Consider the following 21,535-nt stretch of genomic DNA (forward strand, 5'->3'; position numbering starts at 1 on the left):
TGAAAACCAATCTTGTTGATGAACACAGATGAAAAAATTCTAAATAAAATAATGAAATAGAATGCATATTAAAAGGTATTCAACATTTAAAAAAAAATTCACCACAATCAAGTAAAACTTAATGTAGAAACTTAAGGTTGCTTCTGTGTGAGGAAAACTATTAAGATAATCCATGTAATTATTAGGAGAAACAGTAAAATCAATTAAACCAACATTCACTGACCTAGGATAGAGAAGAGAAAGTATTATTCTAAGCAATGGGAAGTTTCAAAGATAAATATAGTAGAGTCCTTGCTCTCAGGGACTTATAATCCAGTAAATTTAAAAACAAAGTTAGTGTAATTCATGATGTCACCGTAATATTTTTAAATATTCTAAAAATATTTTATAAAAGTTAACATCCATTTCTGACAACTCTGAAAAACATAAAGGAAATAGATTTACCCTATTAAAAAGGTTTCCCTATATATTTGTAACTAAAAGTCAACATTAACCAAAATGAAAAAGTAGAGGCATCAGCAAAATAATGCTGTTATTGAATGTCAGCAAATATACAAGGAAAACAAGGTATAGATACATGCAAGAAGGAAATTAAGTTATAGCAATGTAAATGATAGTTATAGACCTAGAAAATCTCAAGAATTCAATGGCATAACAATTGAATCTAGGAAAGTTGCAAATTGTAAATTGAAAGTTATGTTACTGTATTTTAACAATAGATTATATGACAATAAATGTAAACTTACAGTGGTACAAATTAAATACTTTAGCTTAATGTATGTGAAAAATAAATCTTTAATGGCAAGCAGAAAAGAAGTTTGAATAAATAGGGAGTTATATCCTGGCTAAAGGGAAGGCCAAATGTACTGAAATTCTGTGTTTACTATATTAGTATATTTAATATTTAACCAAATAAGATACATATTTTAAAGGCTTGCCACTAGCATCACCTGGAAGCTTGTTATAAATGCAGAATCTCAATTCCCCACCCCAGGCATAGTGAATCAATTTACATTTTAAGATTTTAAGAATTACAGGTGATTCTTATGTACATTAAAATTATAAATACACTGTTTAAAGCAATAGTTCTTGAATCTTGTTAAAAGTCAAAGTCAGCTAGGAGCTCTTTAAAATACAAATTTTTAGGGGTGCTTGGGTGGCTCAGGTGGTTAAAGCATCTGCCTCCAGGTCAGGTCATGATCTCAGGGTCCTAGGATCAAGCCCCACATAGGGCTCCCTGCTCAGCAGGGAATCTGCTTTTCCCTCTCCCTCTATCCACCCCCCCCACACACACACACACACTCATACTCTTTCTCTCTCAAATAAATAAATAAAATATTTTTTTAAAAAATACAAATTTTTAGGCCTGCCACAAGTTTAATGAAATAGAGTTGCTTTGGCTTTTGTGTTTCTTTTTCTAAAGCCCACCAGTTGATTATGATATGCTAAATTTGATGGTAGCTGCTTTAAAGAATTTGATAAAGTGGCAATGAAGTGTATATGAAAAAGTTGTAAGACATTGGCTGAAAAATAAGCCATAGAACAAAATAGCAGTTTTGAAAATTGATTCATGGATTATATTACTATAAACCAATACCTCATTGTATACATTATAAGAGTTAAAACATTGATATTAAAAGAAAAAAGAGAAAGACAATTTTTTCTATTTCTTTGAATAAGTGATTAATATGTAATCTATGTGGATAAATGGAAAAACTGTAAATATGAAGGAAAGAAACTATACAACATAAAATTATTCAGAATAGGGCCTAGAATATTGTAAACTGTTTATACTCTGAGATGACGATTTGTTTTTGTTCTAACAGCCTCCGTGAGGCATAATTTACATACCATAAAGTTCACCCGTTATGAATATGACACTCCCCCGTTATCCACAGGGGAAATGGTATGTTCCAATAGATGCCTGAAACTACAGATTGTACCAAATCATATATGTATGTAAAGATTTATTTATTATAGAGAGAGTGAGGGTGCACATGTGGGTGGCACCTGAGGAGGGGCAGAGGGAGAGAGAGGGAGAATCCTCAAGCAGACCCCCCTGCTGAGCACAGAGCCTAATAGGAGGCTTGATCCCAGGGCTCTGAAATCATGACCTGAGCCGAAATCAAGAGTTGGCTGCCCAAACTGAGCCACCCAGGTGCCCCCCAAATCTTCTATATATTGTTTTTTCCTATACATAAATGCTTATGATATTGCTAGGTATTTATGATAAGGTTTAAATGTTTTTAGCTTTTTTAAAAGTTTTAATTTAAATTCTAGTTTACATGCAGTGTAATACTAGTTTCAGGTAATAGAGTTTAATTTATAAATTAGGCATAGCAAGAGATTAACAGTAATAAGGAAAATGGAACAATTACAACAATATACTGTTAATACTTATGTCAATGTGGTCTCTCCCCTTCTTTCAAAATATTGTACTGTATTCATCCTTCTTGTGTTGAAAAATGTTGATGATTGATGAACATAGGCATTGTGACGTAGCATTAAGCTATTGTATTGACCTTTTCACATTTTGTCAGAGGAGGGGTCGTCTGTTTCCAGATAGCAGTTGACCACGGGTAAGTGAAATTGTAGATAAAGGGGGAGTACTATAATAATTCAGTGACTTTTAGTAAATTTCACTATTGTGCATTTATCACCCTAACCCAATTTTAGGACATTTCATCATCCTAAGAGAGACTTAACCCTTTACAGTCAATCCCGCATTCCATTCCCACACCTAAACAGCCACTGAAATGCTTTGTCTCTATGAATTTGTCTTTTCCAAAAATTTTTTGTAAATGGCCAGCTTTTTATTTCATTGATTTTTCTTGATTTGTAATGTGATTGTTTCCATTCTCATTTTGCTTTCTTTGGGTTTAATTTGCTCTTTTTCCAGTATTCTTCACATATGCTCTTTTTCCAGTATACATTACTGAGTGGAGTCCTTTATTTCTGTTATAGCTGTTTAAAGGTGTAATTTTTCCCTCTAAGCAAGGCATCCAATAAATTTTATGTATTATGTTTTAATTTTCATTCAGTTTGAAATATTTTCTAATATCCCTTGTGATTTCTGTTTTGAACCATTTGTCAATAGAGAAATGTTTTAATGTCCTAATATTTCTTAATTTTATTTCTATTATTTGTAATTCTGTTGTGGGCTGAAAAAAAAACATAGTTGGACTCATTTCAATCCCTTCCATTTATTGAGACTTGTTTTTTGGTCTTTTCTAGAGCAGGTTCTAAGTGTGCTTGAAGAAAAATAAGTATTCTATTCTCATTAGGTATAGTATTCTATAAATGTCACTGAGGTCAACTTAGTTAATATTATTATATTTGTTTCTATCCTTGCTTAATTTGTGTCTAGTTGTTCTGGTTTTGAGAGTGGAATATTAAAACCTCCAAATGTAATTGTTGAATTATCTGTTTCTTCTTTTCTGTCAAGTTTTGCTTTGTGAATTTTTGGGTTCTATTTTTAAACATGTATAGATTGATAATTGTTCTATCTTCTGATATTGACTATTTTACTATTATGAAATGTCCCTTATTGTCTGCAGTAATACTTCTTATCTTAAAATCTTTCCTGCCTTTTTTTTTTCCCCTGCCTTTTATTAATATACCTTCTCCAGCTCTCTGATGGCCACTATTTGTATGGTATATCTTTTCTATTCTTGAACTTATAACCTATTTCTATTTCTGAATATAAAGTGTTTTGTTGATAACATGTAGTTTGTATTTTGCTTTTTAAAAATTGAGACAATCTCTGTCTTTTGATTGAAGTGTTTAGTCCATTTACATTTAGTGTAATTAATAATCTGTATATGTTATAAACCTAACAACAGGGGCACCTGGGTGGCTCAGTGGTTGAGCATCTGCCTTTGGTTCAGGGGGCTCAGGTCATGATCCTGGGGTCTTGGAATCGAGTCCTGCATTGGGCTTCCCACAGGGAGCCTGCTTCTCCCTCTGTTTGTATCTCTGCCTCTCTCTGTGTGTCTCTCATGAATAAATAAATAAAATCTTTAAAACAAAACAAAACAAAAAAACCCAACAGCATATTCTTCTAGCCTACAAGAGACTTACTTCAGACATAAAGACACCTGCAGACTGGAAGTGAAGGGATGGAGAAACATTTATTATGCAAATAGAAATTAAAAGAAGCCAGAGTTGCAATACTTTGGTCAGACAAAATAGACTTTAAAACAAAGGCTGTAACAAGGGACAAAGAAGGACATTATATAATCATAAACAGTACAATCCAACAAGAAGATCTAACAATTATAAATATTTATGCACCCAACATGGGAGCACCCAGATACATAAAGCAATTAATAACAAATAAAAGAAATAATGGATAGTATGGATAATAGTAGGGGACTTTAATGCCCACTTATATCAATGGATAGATCATCCATGTAGAAAATAAACAAGGAGACAGTGGCTTTGAATGACACATTCAACCAGATGGGTCTAACAGATATATTCAGAACATTCATTCTAAAACAGCAGAATACACATGGAACATTCTCCAGAATAGATCATGCATTTTTTTAAAAGTTTTTTTTTATTTACTTATTCATGATAGACATAGAGAGAGAGAGAGAGGCAGAGACACAGGCAGAGGGAGAAGCAGGCTCCATGCCAGGAGCCCGACATGGGACTCGATCCTGGGTCTCCAGGATCAGGCCCTGGGCCAAAGGCAGGCGCTAAACCGCTGAGCCACCCAGGGATTCCCGAATAGATCATGTATTAAGCCACAAAACAAATCTCAACAAATTAAAAAAAGACTGAAGTCATACCATATATCTTTTCTGACCATACTATGAAACTAGAAATCAGCCACAAGAAAAAACCTGGAAAGCACACAAATATATGAAAGTTGAATAATGTGCTACTAAACAATGAATGTGATCAACCAAGAAATCAAAGACAATATAAAAAAATATATGGAGACAAATGAAAATGAAAACAAAATAGTCCAAAAGTCCTTGGGAAACAGCAAAATCTGTTCTTGGAATTTTATAGAAATACAGGCCTACACCTCAAGAAGCAAGAAAAATCCCAAATAAACATCTTAACCTTACATCTAAGGGAAGTAGAAAAAGAACAACAGGCAAAACTCAAAACCAGTAGAAGGCAGGAAATAATAAAGATCAGAGCAGAAATAAAATAGAAGCTAAGAAAAACCCCCCAAAAAAACAAAAATCAAAAACAAAAACCAATAGAACAGATCCATGAAATGGGGAGCTGGTTTTTTGAAACCATCAACAATATCAATAAACCTTCAGCCAGATTCATCCAAAAAAAAAAAAAAAGAGAGAGAGAGAGAGAGAGTGAGGACTCAAAATCAGAAATGAAAGGGGAAATATAACGAGTGACACCACAGAAATATAAAAAGATTGTAAGAAAATATTATGCAAAATTATATGCCAACAAATTGGACAACCTAGAAAAAATGGATAAATTCCTAGAAACACATAACCTCCCAAAACTGAATTAGGAAGAAATAGAAAATAAGTACAGACTGATCACCCACAATAAAATTGAATCAGTAAGCAAAAAAAGTTCCAGCAAACAAAAGTCCAGGGCTACAGGGCTACAGGTAAATTCTACCAAACATTTATTTTATTTTTATTATTATTATTATTATTATTTTTTTTTTATTATTTTAAAAAAATTTCTTCATGAGAGACACAGGCCTAGACATAGGCAGAGGGAGAAGCAGGCTCCCTGCGGGGAGCCCAGTGCAGGACTCCGGGAACATGCCCCGAGCCAAAAGCAGACACTCAACCATTGAACCACCCAGGTGTCCCCTCTACCAAATACTTAAAGAGGACTTAATACCTATTCTTTTTAACTATTCCAAAAAATCAAAGAGGAAGGAAAACTTCCTAATTCATTCTTTCTATGAAGCCAGCATTACTCTGATACCAAAACCAGATAAAGACACTGTAAAAAGAGAGAAAATTACAAGCCAATATCCCTGATGAACATAGAAGCAGAAATTGTTAAAATATTGGCAAACTGAATCCAACAATACATGAAAAAACCCATTCATCACCATCAAGTGAGAATTATTACTGGAATACAAGGGTGGTTCAGTGTTCGCAATCAGACTGATACATCACATCAACAAAAACTGTGATCATTTCAGTAGATAGAGAAAAAGCATTTGACAGAAGTACAGTAGCCATTCATGATAAAAACCCTCAACAAAGTAAGACTAGAGGGAATATACCTCAACAAAATAAAAGCTATATATCAAAAACCCACACCAACATCACGATGAGATGCATTTTCTCTGAGGTCAGGTACAAGACAGCAATGTCCACTCTCACCACTGTTATTTAACATTGTGCTGGAGGTTCTAGCTACAGCAGTCAGAAAAGAGGAAGGAATAAAAGACATCCAAATTGGTAAGGAAGAAGTAAAACTTACACTATTTACAGACGTGATACTATATATAGAAAACCCTAAAGACTTCACCAAAAAAACTAATGGAACTGATAAATGAATTCAGTAAGGTTGCAGGATACAAAATCATGGTACAGAAATCTATGACATTTTTATATACCAATAACAAAGCAACAGAAAGAAATGAAGAAAGCAGTCCCTCTTACAATTTTACTTAAAGATAATAAAATACCTCGGAATAAACTTAACTAAGGAGATGAAAGACTTGTACTCTGGAAACTATAAAACATTGATTAAAGATATTGAAGAGAACACAAGTGGAAAGATATTCCATACTGATGTATTGGAAGAACAAATACTGCTAAAGTGTTGGTACTACTCAGAGCAATCAACAGATTTAATGTAATCCCTACCAAAATACTAACAACATTTTTCATAGAACTGGAACAATCCTAACATTTGTATGGAACCACAGAAAACCCCAAGTAGCCAAAACAATCTTGAAAAAGAAAAACAAATCTGGAGGTATCACAATTCCAGATTTTAAGTTATACTACAAAGCTGTAGTAATCAAAACAGTATGGTACTGGCACAAAAACAGGTATATAAGTCAGTGGACTAGAAGAGAAAGCCCAGAAATAAACCCACATTTATGTGGTCAATTAATCTTTGACAAAGGAGTAAAGAGTATGCAATTAGAAAAAGACAGCCTTTTCTAACAAATGGTGTTGGGAGAACTGGACCACTGGCCTATACCACACACAAAGAAATTCAGAGTGGAGTAAGGACCTAAATGTGAGACCTGAAACTATAAAAATCCTAGAAGAGAGTACAGCCAGTAATTTCTCTGACATTGGACATATCAACTCTTTTCTAGATGTGTCTCCTGAGGCAAGGGAAACAAAAGCAAAGATAAACTATTGGGACTACATCAAAATAAAAAGCTTCTGCACAACAAAGGAAACAACAAAACTAAAAGACAACTAACCTGAATGGGAGAAGCTATTTATTTGCAAATGACATTTCTGGTAAAGGATTAGTATCTAGTTAGTATCTAAAATATACATGGTGGCAGTACAAACGGATGCAGCCTCTGTGGAAAGCAATATGGAGGTTCCACAAAGTGTTAACAATGGAACTACCCTATGATTCAGTAATCACACTGCTGGATATTTACCAAAAAAATATAAAAGCACTAATTAAAAGGGATACATGCACTCCTATGTTTATAGGAACATTATTTATAATAGCCAAATTATGAAAGCAGCCCAAGTGTCCATTAATAGATGAATGGATAAAGAAAATGCAGTATGTGTATATTATGACTAATTCTTTTTTATGGCTGAAATAGTATTCCATATATGTGTGTGTGTGTGTGTGTGTGTGTGTGTGTGTATATATGTAATTTTCAGCCATAAAAAATTAAATTTTGTCATTTGCAACAACACAAGTAGATATAGAGAGTATCATACTAAGTGAAATAATAAGTCAGTTGGAGAAAGACAAATACCATATGATTTCATTCATATGTGGAATTTAAGAAACAAGCAAAGGAGGGGGGCAGGAGGGAGAGAAAAACAAACCAAGAAACATACTCGACTATAGATAACCTAGTTACCTGAAGAGAGGTGGGTAAAATAGGTGATGAGGATTAAAGAATACTCCTATTATACTGAGCACTAAGTAATGTATAGAATTTTTTTAAAAGATTTATTTATTTATTTATTTATTTATTTATTTATTTATTTATTTATTTATGATAGACATAGAGGCAGAGACACAGGAGGAGGGAAGAGCAGGCTCCACCCTGGGAGCCTGACGTGGGACTTGATCCCGGGACTCCAGGATTGCGCCCTGGGCCAAAGGCAGGCGCCAAACCGCTGAGCCACCCAGGGATCCCCTGTATAGAATTTTTTAAATCATTGTATTATTGTACACTGAAACTAATATAGTACACATAACTAATATAACTAATATACAATTCCAGTATAGTTAACATATATAAAAATAAAATAAAAATATATGTAATCTTCTGCCCACATATTTGCCATTTTTCATTTTTCTTTTTTTCCTGTGGATTTGAGTTACCATCTGGGGTTATTTCCTCTAAGGCAAATCTGCTGACAACAAATTCTGTCCATCATTACGTATTTTGGAATGCTTTCATTTTGCCTTTATTTTTGAAGGATAGGGTCTTTTTGTTGTTGAATATAGAGTTTTTGCCTGCCTATCACCACCCCTGCAAATATGGCATTCTTCTGCCTCCTGACCTCCATTGCATCTGATGGGAAATCAGTCAACAATTTTATTGTTTATTCTCATTATTTTCAAGAGTTTCTTTGACTTGATCTATCTTTGACCCTGAGATGTCCACGTGCAAGACTCCTGTGTCTATCTTATATGGGATTTTTGAGCATTGGGGATCGTATATTTTTATCAGATTTGGGAAATTTTAAACTGTTATGTCTTCAAATACTTTTTTCTGTCCCTTTCTCACCTTTTCTTCTGGTACTCCCATTAGGTGTTATGCTGGTACACTCAGAGTTCTTGCATAGCTCTCTGAGGCTCTGTTCATTTTTCTTCAGACTTTCCTCCCTGTTCTTGAGATTGTATAATTTCTATTGATTGAGCTTTTCAGTTTACTGATTTTTATTCTATTTCATATCCACTATTAGGCCAATCTACAGAGTTTTTCATTTCTAGGATTGTACTTTTCAAGTCTAGAATTTGATTTCTTTTTTTCTTAGTTTTCATATTGTGTATCCTATTTGTTGTCATTGTCACCGTTAAAAAAAATTCTTTAAAAAATAATTTCCTTTAATTCTTTGAACATATTTATAATAGTTGCTTTTGAAGTGTTACTGAATGCAACATCTGGGCTCACTCAGAAACTATTATTTTTTTTTCCCAGAAACTATTTCTATTGACTGCTTCTTCCCCTGAGTATGAGTCACATTTTACTGTTTACATATCTTGTAATTTTTTTGTTTAAAACTGGACATATTTAATAATGTAATAGCTCTGGATCTGATTTCTCCCCAGCCTCCCTGCCACCTGAAGGTCGTCATTATTGACATGTTGTTGTTGTTGTATGTGTTTGCTTATATTTAAGTAACTTGACTTAATGTGCATAATCTTTCTGTGTCCATTCAGTACAACTGCTCAAATTGCTCAGGTTTTTAAAAATTATTATTTTAATTTTTAGCCCAGCCCTTTTGGAGTTCCCCTTTGTGTCTGTATCGCTTGGTGGTCAGCCAGTGATTGGTTAAAGGTTGTGCTCAAACATCTTGAGCCAGTGAGGCTTCTATCCTTTCTATGTTAGGGAGCTCATCTAATTTGCAACTATGCCCCAGCTTTTATTTTCTGCTGAGCCTCTCAGTTCTTCTCTTCACATGTGGGAAGCCTCTCAGTCAGCCACGGGTGTGTACAGAGCTTAGGCCCTCTCAGGTCAGCTCTGAGTATATAAGCAGCCTCCAGTTAGCCAGGAATCTATGGGAGTTTACCTAGCCCCACTGTGGCTCTCATTTCCAGAATCTCCTTGTTAAATTCCTGGATTTATGTTGCTCTATCCCACTTCCCAACTAGGATAGCAACCTCAGACTGGCAGAGCTGTAGGCTTTCTCTTTTCTTCTCCAGTTGAGTTTAATGCTTTTATAGTCAGTGCTCCTGAGTGTAGGGTTTGCATCCTCCCCTTCAGATCACATCAGCAACCTTAGGCAAGTGAAGCTGCTGATTTTCATGGCCAACTACTGCATGGACTGTGCTTAGGTGGGGGTAAGGAGCAGCCAAGCAATAACATCACTCACTTTCATTGTTCTTACCCAAAGTTCCACAGTTTTTCATAAACACTTTTGAATGTATTGTTTGACTTGGGTTGTTTTCTGGAGTCCTGAAATGGTTGTTTTTGACATTTTTGTCCAGTTTTATAGTTGTTTTGAGGGGAAAGGTTTTGCTGACCTCTTCAGCTTGCCACAGCTGGAAGTCCTGCCTCCTGCTTTGTATTTGCAGCATTTTGGGTTTTGGTTATTTTTAAAAGGCTAACTAATTAAAAAAACCTGAAGCATTGTAGCTGCTTCAGCACTTTGCTTTACAATGGAAGAAGTTAGGAGATTGTGATTAGATTAGGGGTGGGACTATAGTTCTGCTTTAATTCTGCTGACAGCACTCTCCTGTGGAATGTTTCTTATAGCATATTCCTGTGTAATGATGAAGAAAACGTTTATTTTTTTTGAAGTAAGCAAATTCCTTTGGAATTCTACCAAAACATAAGGAAGATATTATGTATACTCACTACAAAATAAATCAGTGGCACAAGGAAGTATATGACAAAATTCATTGGTTTGGTATGGATGTGTATTTTTTACAAAAAAAAAATAATAAAAAGAATTGTCCTCTTTAAAATTACTCATTATACAAATTTCAACCTGATGTGTGTTTTTATCCTCAAAATTTTAACTGAGAAATTTGTCCTTTTAGTTCTATAATAACACAATACAGAAATGTACACAAAATAAGATATATAGCTCAGTGATTTATCACAAAGAACACACACCTCTATAGCTACCATTCAAGTGAGAAATAGCATCACTAGCACACAGAAGTCCCTTCTGGCCCTCCCGCACACACACCCCCACCTTGTATCGCTTCCTCCAAGATAACTACTAACCTTAACTTTTATGGTAAGTACTTCTTTTATGAATAGTTTCTGTCTCCTAAGCATACATCCCTAAACATTAGAGTTCAACTTTGCTTATATTTTTAATATTATGGAAGTGAAATCTTACATTATTTGTGACTGATTTCTTTCGTTCAGAAATTAGGTGTATGAGATTCATCTGTGTTGCTGCATGTAGCAGTAGTTCAATCCCTGTAGGGTTTTTCAATTATATGAATATACAACAATCTGTTAATCTGTTCTACTGTTTATGGATGTTTGGATTGTTTCCCGTTTTAAGGGTACTAAAAATATTGCTGCGAACACATTTGTATGTTTAGTGATGGGTGTGCACATTCCTTTGGGGTATATACTTGGAGTCAAATTGCTGGGTCACATTGTATTCATATATTCATTTTAGTATATAAAGCCAATCTGTTTTTCATAATGATTTTACCAATTTACATTCCTACTAGCAGTCTATAAGAATTGCCATTGTACCACATCTTCACTAAAAATTTGGTATTGTCCACCTTTTATTATTAGCCATTCTGAGAGTTATATAATCATTCTCATTATGGTTTTAATTTTCATTTTCCAAATGACTAATAAGGTTAAGCTCCTTTTCATATGTTTAGTGGGTGTCTGGCTTATCCTTTTTTTGTAAAATGCCTGTTCAAACCCTTTTTAAAAATTGATTTGTATGAATTCTGCACATGTCCAGATAAACACTTTGTTGCTTATATGTGTGTTACAAACATCTTCTGAGTGACTTGCATTTTTACTCTTAACAATACACAGATAATGAACAGATGTTCTTGATTTTAAAGTAGTCAAATTTTTTTTTACATTATGATTTGTGCTTTTTGTGTACTGTTGAAGAAATCTTTCCCTGCCCTGATATCTTGAAGGTATTCTACTACATATTATCTTCTAAAAGCTGTACAATTTTGCTTTACACATTAATATCTACAATCCACCTGGAATTTGTGTATGGAGTGAAGTAGGGGTGAAGATTCATTCTGTTTTACCCTATGTATATCTAGTTGTTCCATACCATACATTAAAAAGAATGTTGTATCTGTCAGGGTCCAATGAGGAGAAAGAAACTACACATTTTAAAGTTGCGGAGGTGGGCAGCCTGGGTGGCTCGGCGGTTTAGTGCCGCCTTCAGCCCAGGGTGTGATCCTGGAGACCCAGGATTGAGTCCCACATCAGGCTCCCTGCATGGAGCCTGCTTCTCCCTCGGCCTATGTCTCTGCCTCTCTCTGTCTCTCTCTCACTCATGAATAAATAAATAAATAAAATATTTTTTAAATAATAAAAGTTGTGGGGGTAGAAGGGAATGCTAATTAGCTGTAAAGTTGTTTGTAAAGTTTAAAGTTGTAGTTAGACAAGAATAGAAAACTAAGGTATCGTGAAAGTAACAGCTACCTCTAGCTATGGCTAGAGGAATATCATGGAAGAAGTTGGAATTATTAAGACTTAGAACCCCATGTAGCAGGAATTCAGATATCTAAGGAGAGGTTACAGACTCACTAGTGCTGGTGTCTGAGGTGGAGGATACAGTGAGGCTGGTTCTGCAAGTGGGAAAGCTATAAACTGGGTTCAGCTGCAATTATAGAAAGGCATTGCCACTGCTGGGAGTGAAGAAGTATTGCTAGGGTGACACAGAAACAAGAGACAGACAGAAAGCCCACAGGAAGGGGCAAGTCCCCTTTTCCTCTGGCCTTGTAGTCTGCTCTAAAGCCGCGTATTAGCAGAGCCTAACATGGAGCTAGTTGGCAAAACCAAAATATGGTTTGCAGAGTCCCGATATTATAGAGTTGTGTTTAGACAGATAGGTTTGAAGCTGTGAGACAATAGCGTATGGCACAGACTACCTGTCTACAAAGACACCTTTATGATTAGTCACGTGTCTGTATATGTGAGAATGTTTTGGGGTCATATTTCTGTTTCATTGATCTTGCTCCAAAATTGCATTATCTAAACTATTTTAGCTTTATGTTAGGTTTTCATATATGGTAGAGCAATTTTTTCCCACCTTCTTCAAGGGTATCTCAGCAGTTCTTGGCATATTTGCATTTCCATAAAGACTTTAGAACTGATTTGTATAGATCCACAAAAAGAAAATCTTTTGGGGGTTTTGGCTGGAATTTCACTGAATCTGTATAAATCAGTTTGGGTGGGGAGAATTGAAATTTTTATACTATTGAGTTTTCTAGTCCATGAATATGGTATGTCTCTCCGTTCATTTACATCTTTAATTTCTCTTGCTAATGTTTTTTAGTCTTTTTATGTAGAAATCTTGCTTACTTAGCTTTTGTTAACTTTAATCCCAGATACTGGATGTTTTTTTATATTATAAATAGTATCTTTAATTTTTTTTATTTCAATGTTTTTATTTTGACAAGTTTCTTCATTCTTTAATAGTTTTACTTCATTATACCAACCACCAGATTCAATTATTATCAACATTTGCTTCATTTGTTTCAACAATCCTTGATAAAGTATTTTAAGGCAAATCTTAAATCTCATGTCATTTCACCTGTGGATAAACTTAAGTATATATACATTCCTAAAAAATAGGGACATTTGATTTATAACCATAATTCGAAGCCATATTCAAATTTTTCTTTTTATTTCAAAAATTACATTTTACTGGTATGTTGGTTCGTATGCTCAGTTTGCTTTTAACAGCATATTAGGACTTATATTTTAAGTAATTATTAAAATATTAGCCACTAAAATATTGAATAATACGTAATTAAAAACGATTTTTTTTCGAATGATGTGAACTTTGCATTTCTGAATTCATTGTAATTTTTCGATATCATCAAAACCATGTGTTATAAACCTACTGTGTAAACAAACCCATTCTTTTCTTTCATTTGGTATCTTCTATATTTATAAACCTAATGTGCAACAAAAATTTCCATTCTTTAAAGGAAATCTTTATATTTCTCAGTTTTCCTTTTCCTAAGCACATATCTTTTAAGAAGTCATCATTGGGATTAAAAGCACATTTTTATGTGACATAGTTTTGATTTGGTTATCTTTTATAACTTTTTTGCCACAAATTGATAAATGTAAAAAGGAGGCACAGTTTTGATTTTTTTTCCTTTGTGGCATTGTACAGAAACCTGTCTTTCATTGCAGGTGGTTCTCCTTCCCATACAATATTCATGGATCTGTTTCTAGGAGAGGACTGTGGCTAGTGGGCCATGAAAACTTCCTATACTTGGCAGGCTAGGCTGTGTCATGTTCACTTTCCAACATGAGAAAATTCCTACTGAAAAGACAGTGTGGCAACTTTCCTGCAGGCAAGTCCTACTCCTCACAAAGATACTTGACAGTGAGGAGTAAGAATCTCTATGTCTTTCCCAGCATCTGCAGCAAGAATGGAGCTAATTATTAATTCATGGTCTAAAGAACAAAAAAGTGTTCTTGAGTCAATAATAATTAGTATAAAAGGATTTTGCACTTATGTTTTAACTTAATTATGATTATTGATGGGGAGTTGGGGTCTTAAAAGTTAGATCTTATCCATTGGTAACAAGTATTTGAAAATGAATATGACAACCTGCTATTGGATAATTTGTGTCTTATTTCTCCTCCCTTATCAGGACCCTTAATTATCTCACTACAGATCAGAATGGATGGCCCATGGATGCCTCACCTGCCGGGATCATTGTTATTTATACTTGTTTGATCACAGAATTAGAGGATGTTTAAGCTCATATGTAACTCTTTCAATTAAATGTATATGTTTTGCTTTTTCTGATCAATAGTGGAATGTTAGGATATTAGAAAAAGAATGAACCATTTCACTGCTTTGGTTTAGCTGTTATATAGGGTCTTTTCTCCTTATAATATCAGATTAACAAATTTAAGTATCAGTTTAGTAGAAGTATCTTGAAAAAAAGGAAAATGATCTCTTTCTTATGTATAAAGCTAACTCAGCAAATACCAAATTTGGATAAATAAAAGAAAAACCAAATATCAGAAAACCCTAACTGATGGAACAAAGTATCTAACTATGAAAGATGAGAATCTTTTTTCATGCATTTTTGGGTGGAGGCAAGGAAGCCTAGAAGGTTTATTCCTCTGAATAATGCGCAACTCTTTAAATTATGTCAAAGTACACAAACTGTAGCCTGTTAAAATTTTGGTTAGGAAGACCAAAGAGATGTAAAAATAAATTCCTTATTTTTTAACCTATAGTGTCCCTGAACATATAACAGGGACTAAGATACAAATAAGATATATAAATATTTTTTTTAGACTCGTTTGTTGTCAGAAATTTCACCTCATAGTTTGCAGTTGTTTTCTCAAGCTGACTTAATACAAGTAAAAATAACTTTTAAAGAAATGAATGCAAAGGCAATAATCTAAATATTTAGAATCTAGTTAGGAGGTTCTGTTACTGAGATACATACTGTATTGGTACAGTTGACGTAGTAATTGTAGTGTGTATAGCAAAAAAAAAAAAAATAGAAGATTGCTGATTATAAGTTTATGTGAATAGAAGAACCTGATTTTCTCAATCCGAGTGAAACATTCTCATTATAAATTATTTATTTGCTTTGAATAAAAACCCGTAGCAGAAACATGAACTTAAAAACTACTAAACCATGTAGGGAAAAAATTCTATGTGTAAAATGAATGAAGAACATATAATTTCTTGGAGATTCTTGTTTAGTTGTTAAACTTAAAGTTATACTATAATTTAAAGCTGTTGTAATATTAGGTTCTAGTGCCTAAGAATGTATCCCCAATAAGCTTCATTCGTGTTTCATTCCAATCCTTCTACTTGTCTGTAATTTAAGCAGATTTGTGGCAAGTAGTCAGAGTTTCCTGGGATTAAGAAAGCTCTACAACAAAACAACCACACCAGATCTAAAAAGGTTCCTATTTTGGTTTTGCACTCTTTTGGCTGACTATATTTCTCTGAAGAATGGCTTGTGGATTCTTCTGGCTGTTTTAAAAAAAGTTAAACTGGTATTCTCAGTATTAGAGAAGGATTGATATTCTTCAGGCAGATGTAAGAAAGGGTTCTTTTTTACAACACTTAGAACTGTATTTTTAATATAGTTTACAGAATCAAATATTGATTTAAAAGTTACGAAGTAAATATTTATTTTAGTGTAACTTGATTGCTCATGAAGATAATGAGGTGAAATGACAGATGCACTGTTTTATGTAGCGCTTCCAGTATTTAGTAGAGAAAGTAACTGACCAGTAAGTGAACCATTGATCACGGGATGGCTCCTTTTTTTCTAAAACGAGGCAAGTTGCCCTAAATGTTGTTTATTATTTCTACAGCTGGAGCTTCATTAACAAGTACAGTTGGAATAACCAGGGTATTGCTGTCGCAGAGGAACTAAGCACAGCAAGCCTTTCAGTAACAAAGAAAATAAAAGAATTCCTGTGTAACAGGCTTCCACACTTATCTGTGTTCTGTGGTACTGTTTGTGCTGAACTAAAGCATCTGCTACCTCAGGTTAAGAGAGAACAAACTCAACATGGCGTGAAATTACTGCACAGCCATTCACATTCATTAGAGTTATATTGTTACCAGCCACAGGAATGACTGGCTTTTGCATGAATAATAAAATGCTGCTTTTGAATTTTACCTTAAAACATTGCAAGGCTCAGTACTAACCTTGAGCCAGGAGTGGGTTTATCTTAGAGCAGTTCTCCTCACTACAGTAGAGTCAAGACCAATAAGAAGTTAGAAGTTAAAAAAAAAAAAGAAAAGTTAGAAGTTAGGAAGTATTGCTGTATGAGGCCTGGGGGAAGGGCCTTGTGTTAAATCAACTTACTCATTTTTAAAATGAACATTTATTGTGTAGACTAGCTGTTTGAAGACGTTAAAATTAAGCCAGCATTTGGCAAACATCAGTAATAGTTGACTCAGGAAGAATCATCAGTGGATGCTAAAGGTTATGGGTCAGAGTTTGATGAGGAATAGAACAGTTACACAGTTATCAAGGGAAAAAATAGTAATTTTGCAATGTGGTAACGTGACCGACACTTCATCAAGTTATCAAAGTTAATCACCAGAAATGGGGAAAATTCATGTGCCTCCTAGTAAGTTGCAATGAGAAGGCATCACTTATGCGTTATTCCCGTTAAAAATGCATAACCTGAATCTAATCATGAGAAAACACCACACAAACCCAAAATGAGGAGCAGTCTACAAATAAGTAGCCTATACTCTTCAAAAATGGCAATGTCATGAAAGACAAAAGATGCTAAATAACTATTCTGCATTAAGGAAGACTCAAGAAAAACAAAAGGAAGACTCAAGAGACATTGACAACTAAACACAATGTGTGATTCACAATGTGTGGTTCAAATTTTCCTTCCTTGCTTTTTCATTTCATTGACATTTTTGTCTTCTAGTATTTAGTTATAGAAGTGGTGTATTAAACAGAAAAAATATTTTTAACAATCTGAATATAATACTATACCGAGTTTCCTGCCTGTTTTACTTAACCTAGTTTATGTGAATTTTTTAGGTAGTGTTGTGGATTTGGGTTAGGATTTGATTTTGTTTTGTTTTTAATATGGGACACTTCACAAATTACATGTCATCTTTGGACAGGGGCCATGCTAATCTTTGTTATGTTCATAATCTATGTTATGTGTTGCCAAAATGAGCACTGGGTAGGTGTTTTTTAAGCAGTAATCACTAATGTTAGGTTTCTTAGTTGAATTACAGTTTAAGCCACTGAACATCTAAAAATTACAATTCTTGTTTTACCAAATTTTGAGTCCATGGAAGAATAGAGTTCTCGTATTGTTTATATACTGGAATGGACCATTTAGGAGTTTCACAAGCACTTAGGAAAAGAAGTAGTGATCACAAAGATGAATTTATAAAGAAGTTTGGTATAGTTTTTAGACAGGTTAGTAGATAATAGGAATGCTTCGTTTTCAGGAAGGCAACTTGATGAGTGATTTCTTGTGGACAAGATGAAGAAATAAACTGATATAATATATAACTGATATAAGTAATACTATATTAAATAAGTAATGAATGAATAATAATTTGATGCCAGACTCATGGGTGGTTTCTAGTATTGTAACTGTTGCAGAGATCTATTCTGTCCTGTTCTAAATTTTAATAACGTGGATAAAGTCATTGATGACCTTTAGAACAGACTTTTAAATGACACAGATCTGGGAGGGGTAACCAAAGCATTGGATGACTGAACCTAGAACTGATAGATGGTAGGCAGGAATCAACAAAATAAATTTGACAGGAATAAATTCTACAGGGACAACCAGTCATAGGTGATGGGTGGAAAGGAAACCAGCTTTCTTTAAGATAATTCATGAATAATCACTTGCAAAATGGTCAGTTGGTCGTATTTAACAAATTTAGTGCTTTGTTTCCTTTAACTGATTTAATATGTATCATTTGGGTCCAGTCAGAAAAATGGAAACCATACTAGTATGTCAAACAGGGAAATTTAATACAAGAAATTGGTTAAAAAGGTATTAGAAGACTAAAAGATTAAAAAGTGGTGGGGGGACACTGAACATTAAAGAAATTACAGAAAAAAATAAAGAAAGAAATTACAGGAGGCAACTGACACACCAAGAGCCTTGTAAGAAGCAAAAGGGAAGAGGTCTTCATAACCCAGAAGCTACAGCCCTAAGCTGGCACTCAGGACTTCTGAGGAGGAGACACTGTTCAGCTACTAGTGGGATTGAAATTCATATTACTAAAAGATGTTCATTTATGTAAGAAGCCAAAATAATAAAACTGTTTTCTCCATGTTGAACTAAATGTAATGGTATCTGAATGAACATCTTTTCCATCTTGAATGTGGTTCTGAACATGAAGCATGAAACTAATTTGACTTTAGCTGTATTAATCTATACTTCCCCACTCATCTTTAAAATGGCTTTATCATTAAGAACCCTCCTACCTGAGATGTTTTGCTAAGTGACCTCTCAGAAAGTATTTATAGAAATTTAGAGGAGGATTAAAAAAAATAGGATGGCAATTAAGTGGAATGGGCTAAACGTTCTCTTTGATTTTAAGTGTATAATTGTTTTAAATATTCTTTCTCACTGATACCTTAAGCATTGTTAAGTAGATTGAGTAGTCTAAGATAAAGATAATTGTCCTGCTCTGAAACATTGAAGAACAAAGTTTAGAATTGATTTCTCTCTCTCTTGTTTTTTTTTCCTTCTCCCCCAAATATTGCTTCTTTAGGTCAGTAACAGATCCAAGAGATGGAAAGAGAGTAGCACTCAAAAAGATGCCCAACGTCTTCCAGAATCTGGTCTCTTGCAAAAGGGTCTTCCGGGAATTGAAGATGTTGTGTTTTTTTAAACATGATAATGTAAGTCTAATTGGGTATTTGGGATAGGCTATTTCTTACGCATGCTTAATTGTGTTAGTAGAGAGCAAAAGAGTTAAAAAGGAAATGTGCAAATTATTAAGTTTGGGAACCTGAGACAAATTAAACTTTTTTGTGAACAACGAGCAAGTTTAAGTGAATTCTAAGATGTGTTGATCAACAGATAAATAATATTAATTGATGTAAAGCAAATGTTAATACTTAGCTGAGGAACAATACTACTATTTAACATAAAAAGAGTATAATATGTAGAATGAATGACTTAAGTGGAAATAATTGGTCCCTGATTTTAAATGCTTTATTCTTAACCTTTAATATTTTTAATCAGAGATTACTTTAAAGATGTAGGAAAACCGTTTCTTCTCTTAAGAAACAGTATAGCTGTTAAAGTAACATAGGTTAGCTTATTAATGACTATGTTTAGAGATGTCAAGACTCATGGGTAAATAGAATCATAGTGATTTGAGATATAGCTTCTCTTCAATCCTTAATTAAATGTTTGATACATGTAAAATTTGCCTAGGAATGTTAGCATTGGACTCTTGCGTTTTCGATTTCATGTGAAAAGAAAACCTGCCCACGTTCTGCATTTGATACTCAACCTATGTTATTTTAATTGTTAAAATAAAAACTTTTCAGAAATGTAATGATTCCTCATGAATCTGCTTCCTTTGCACAGGAACCTTTAGAACTTTGGCCAAAGTGTAGGTCTCACTTTAAGAAGAAATTTGTAGAAGTTTGAGGTATTTGATAAAACTAGGAATATCAAACAGATAATGTTTACTTGAAACTCCTTGCTTTGACATATTTCATTTTATTGATAACTCCTCTTGACATCCATTTTCCTTAACTTTTTAAAAAAGTTATTACGGTCTTTCAGTCCATTGGAACTGGCTAAAAATGTGTTTGTTTCAGTGACTTTGAAAAGACCACTCGAGTTGCTATTTTATGACTAGTCGCTCAATTTTGTAAGTGATTTAGGATGATGTCTAGTGCTTGCTTAGTTATTTATTTCTTAGATGTGCGTACCACCCCAACATTAAAGAGGACAAACGTTATTTACATTGTTAGAGACTCAAGTAAAGGGATCTATGGTGAAGAAATTTTTTGAAAGAGGCATTAGAAATTTGCTTACTAAAGATTTCAATGGTTTATTATATTCAGACCTATCTTGGCTTCTTTTATAAAGGAGGGATGGTGTAATAGGCTGCTATCTATATATATTGGTATCATTGCTCGTGACTTGTTTCTATGGAGTAACTATAGGTATAGGTAGTTACAAAGATAGTGTCAGTGAGTAGTGTAAAAAAGAAACAAACTAAATTCTTGAAAATCATACCTATCAAAACACAGCAATGAATTAGAGCTCCTGAGCTCTGTCATAAGTGAGCGCTTGTGACTTCTGTGGGAATATTCAAAAGTGAGACGTTAGAGATGAAGATAATATGGTGCCACTATTTTATATATCATGAATTTAGCTATACTCTGAGATCTACAGATGCATCTCAGGACCACAAACCTGGTATGTATGGAATACCATTCTTAAGTAGCAACTGGTATTTGATGTAATTAAGGCAACAAATGTCTATTCATTGTGTCCTGTATAGAGGCAGTGCTAGGTCATGTGGAGGTTACAAAAAAGGTTTAAAATGTCCTTGAGGGATCATGTATTTAACACTTGTTACTCTATGTCAGAATGTATGCTAGGTGCTTTCCATACATTAATTCATATAATCCTTAAAAATCTTGTCAGATAGGGCTTATTATCCTTACTTTGCAGAGGAGGAAACCAAAGCTTTGAGTTAAGTAACTTGCCTAAAGTCAGGGTGGCACAAGACTGGAGTCTGTCTTGCTTCAGAGACCATGTTCGTTAATTCAATAAACACTTATTCTACACATCCTATATTCCTAAACTACATTAGCTTCTAGGGCTTTGTATCCTTAAAGAGTTTAGTAATGTAATGAATACTATGATTACAGTGCTCTGGGAGGACTGCCTGCATGGTTAAGCATTAATGCAAGATAGTCTGTGTTCTGTACATGGAAAAAGCTGGGGAACCAAACCTAGAAGTATATTATAATCACCCAA

The 21,535-nt window shown here is 34.0% G+C and overlaps 1 protein-coding gene and 1 non-coding gene across 2 annotated transcripts in view; one reads left to right on the top strand and one right to left on the bottom strand.

Annotated features, from left to right (window-relative positions):
- NLK (nemo like kinase) overlaps positions 1-21,535 on the top strand; it is a 157,112-nt gene that overhangs the window by 69,655 nt on the left and 65,922 nt on the right. Inside the window, exon 2 of the mRNA XM_025476427.3 lies at positions 19,299-19,428. Coding sequence (XP_025332212.1) covers positions 19,299-19,428 — 130 coding nt within the window. The remainder of the gene's footprint in view (positions 1-19,298; positions 19,429-21,535) is intronic.
- LOC112677740 (U6 spliceosomal RNA) lies at positions 17,632-17,734 on the bottom strand. The gene has a single exon (XR_003147173.1). It is a non-coding gene; the product is annotated as a U6 spliceosomal RNA (small nuclear RNA).

The sequence above is a fragment of the Canis lupus genome, chromosome 9, assembly GCF_003254725.2.
Source record: "Canis lupus dingo isolate Sandy chromosome 9, ASM325472v2, whole genome shotgun sequence".
NCBI classification, from domain to species: domain Eukaryota; kingdom Metazoa; phylum Chordata; class Mammalia; order Carnivora; family Canidae; genus Canis; species Canis lupus.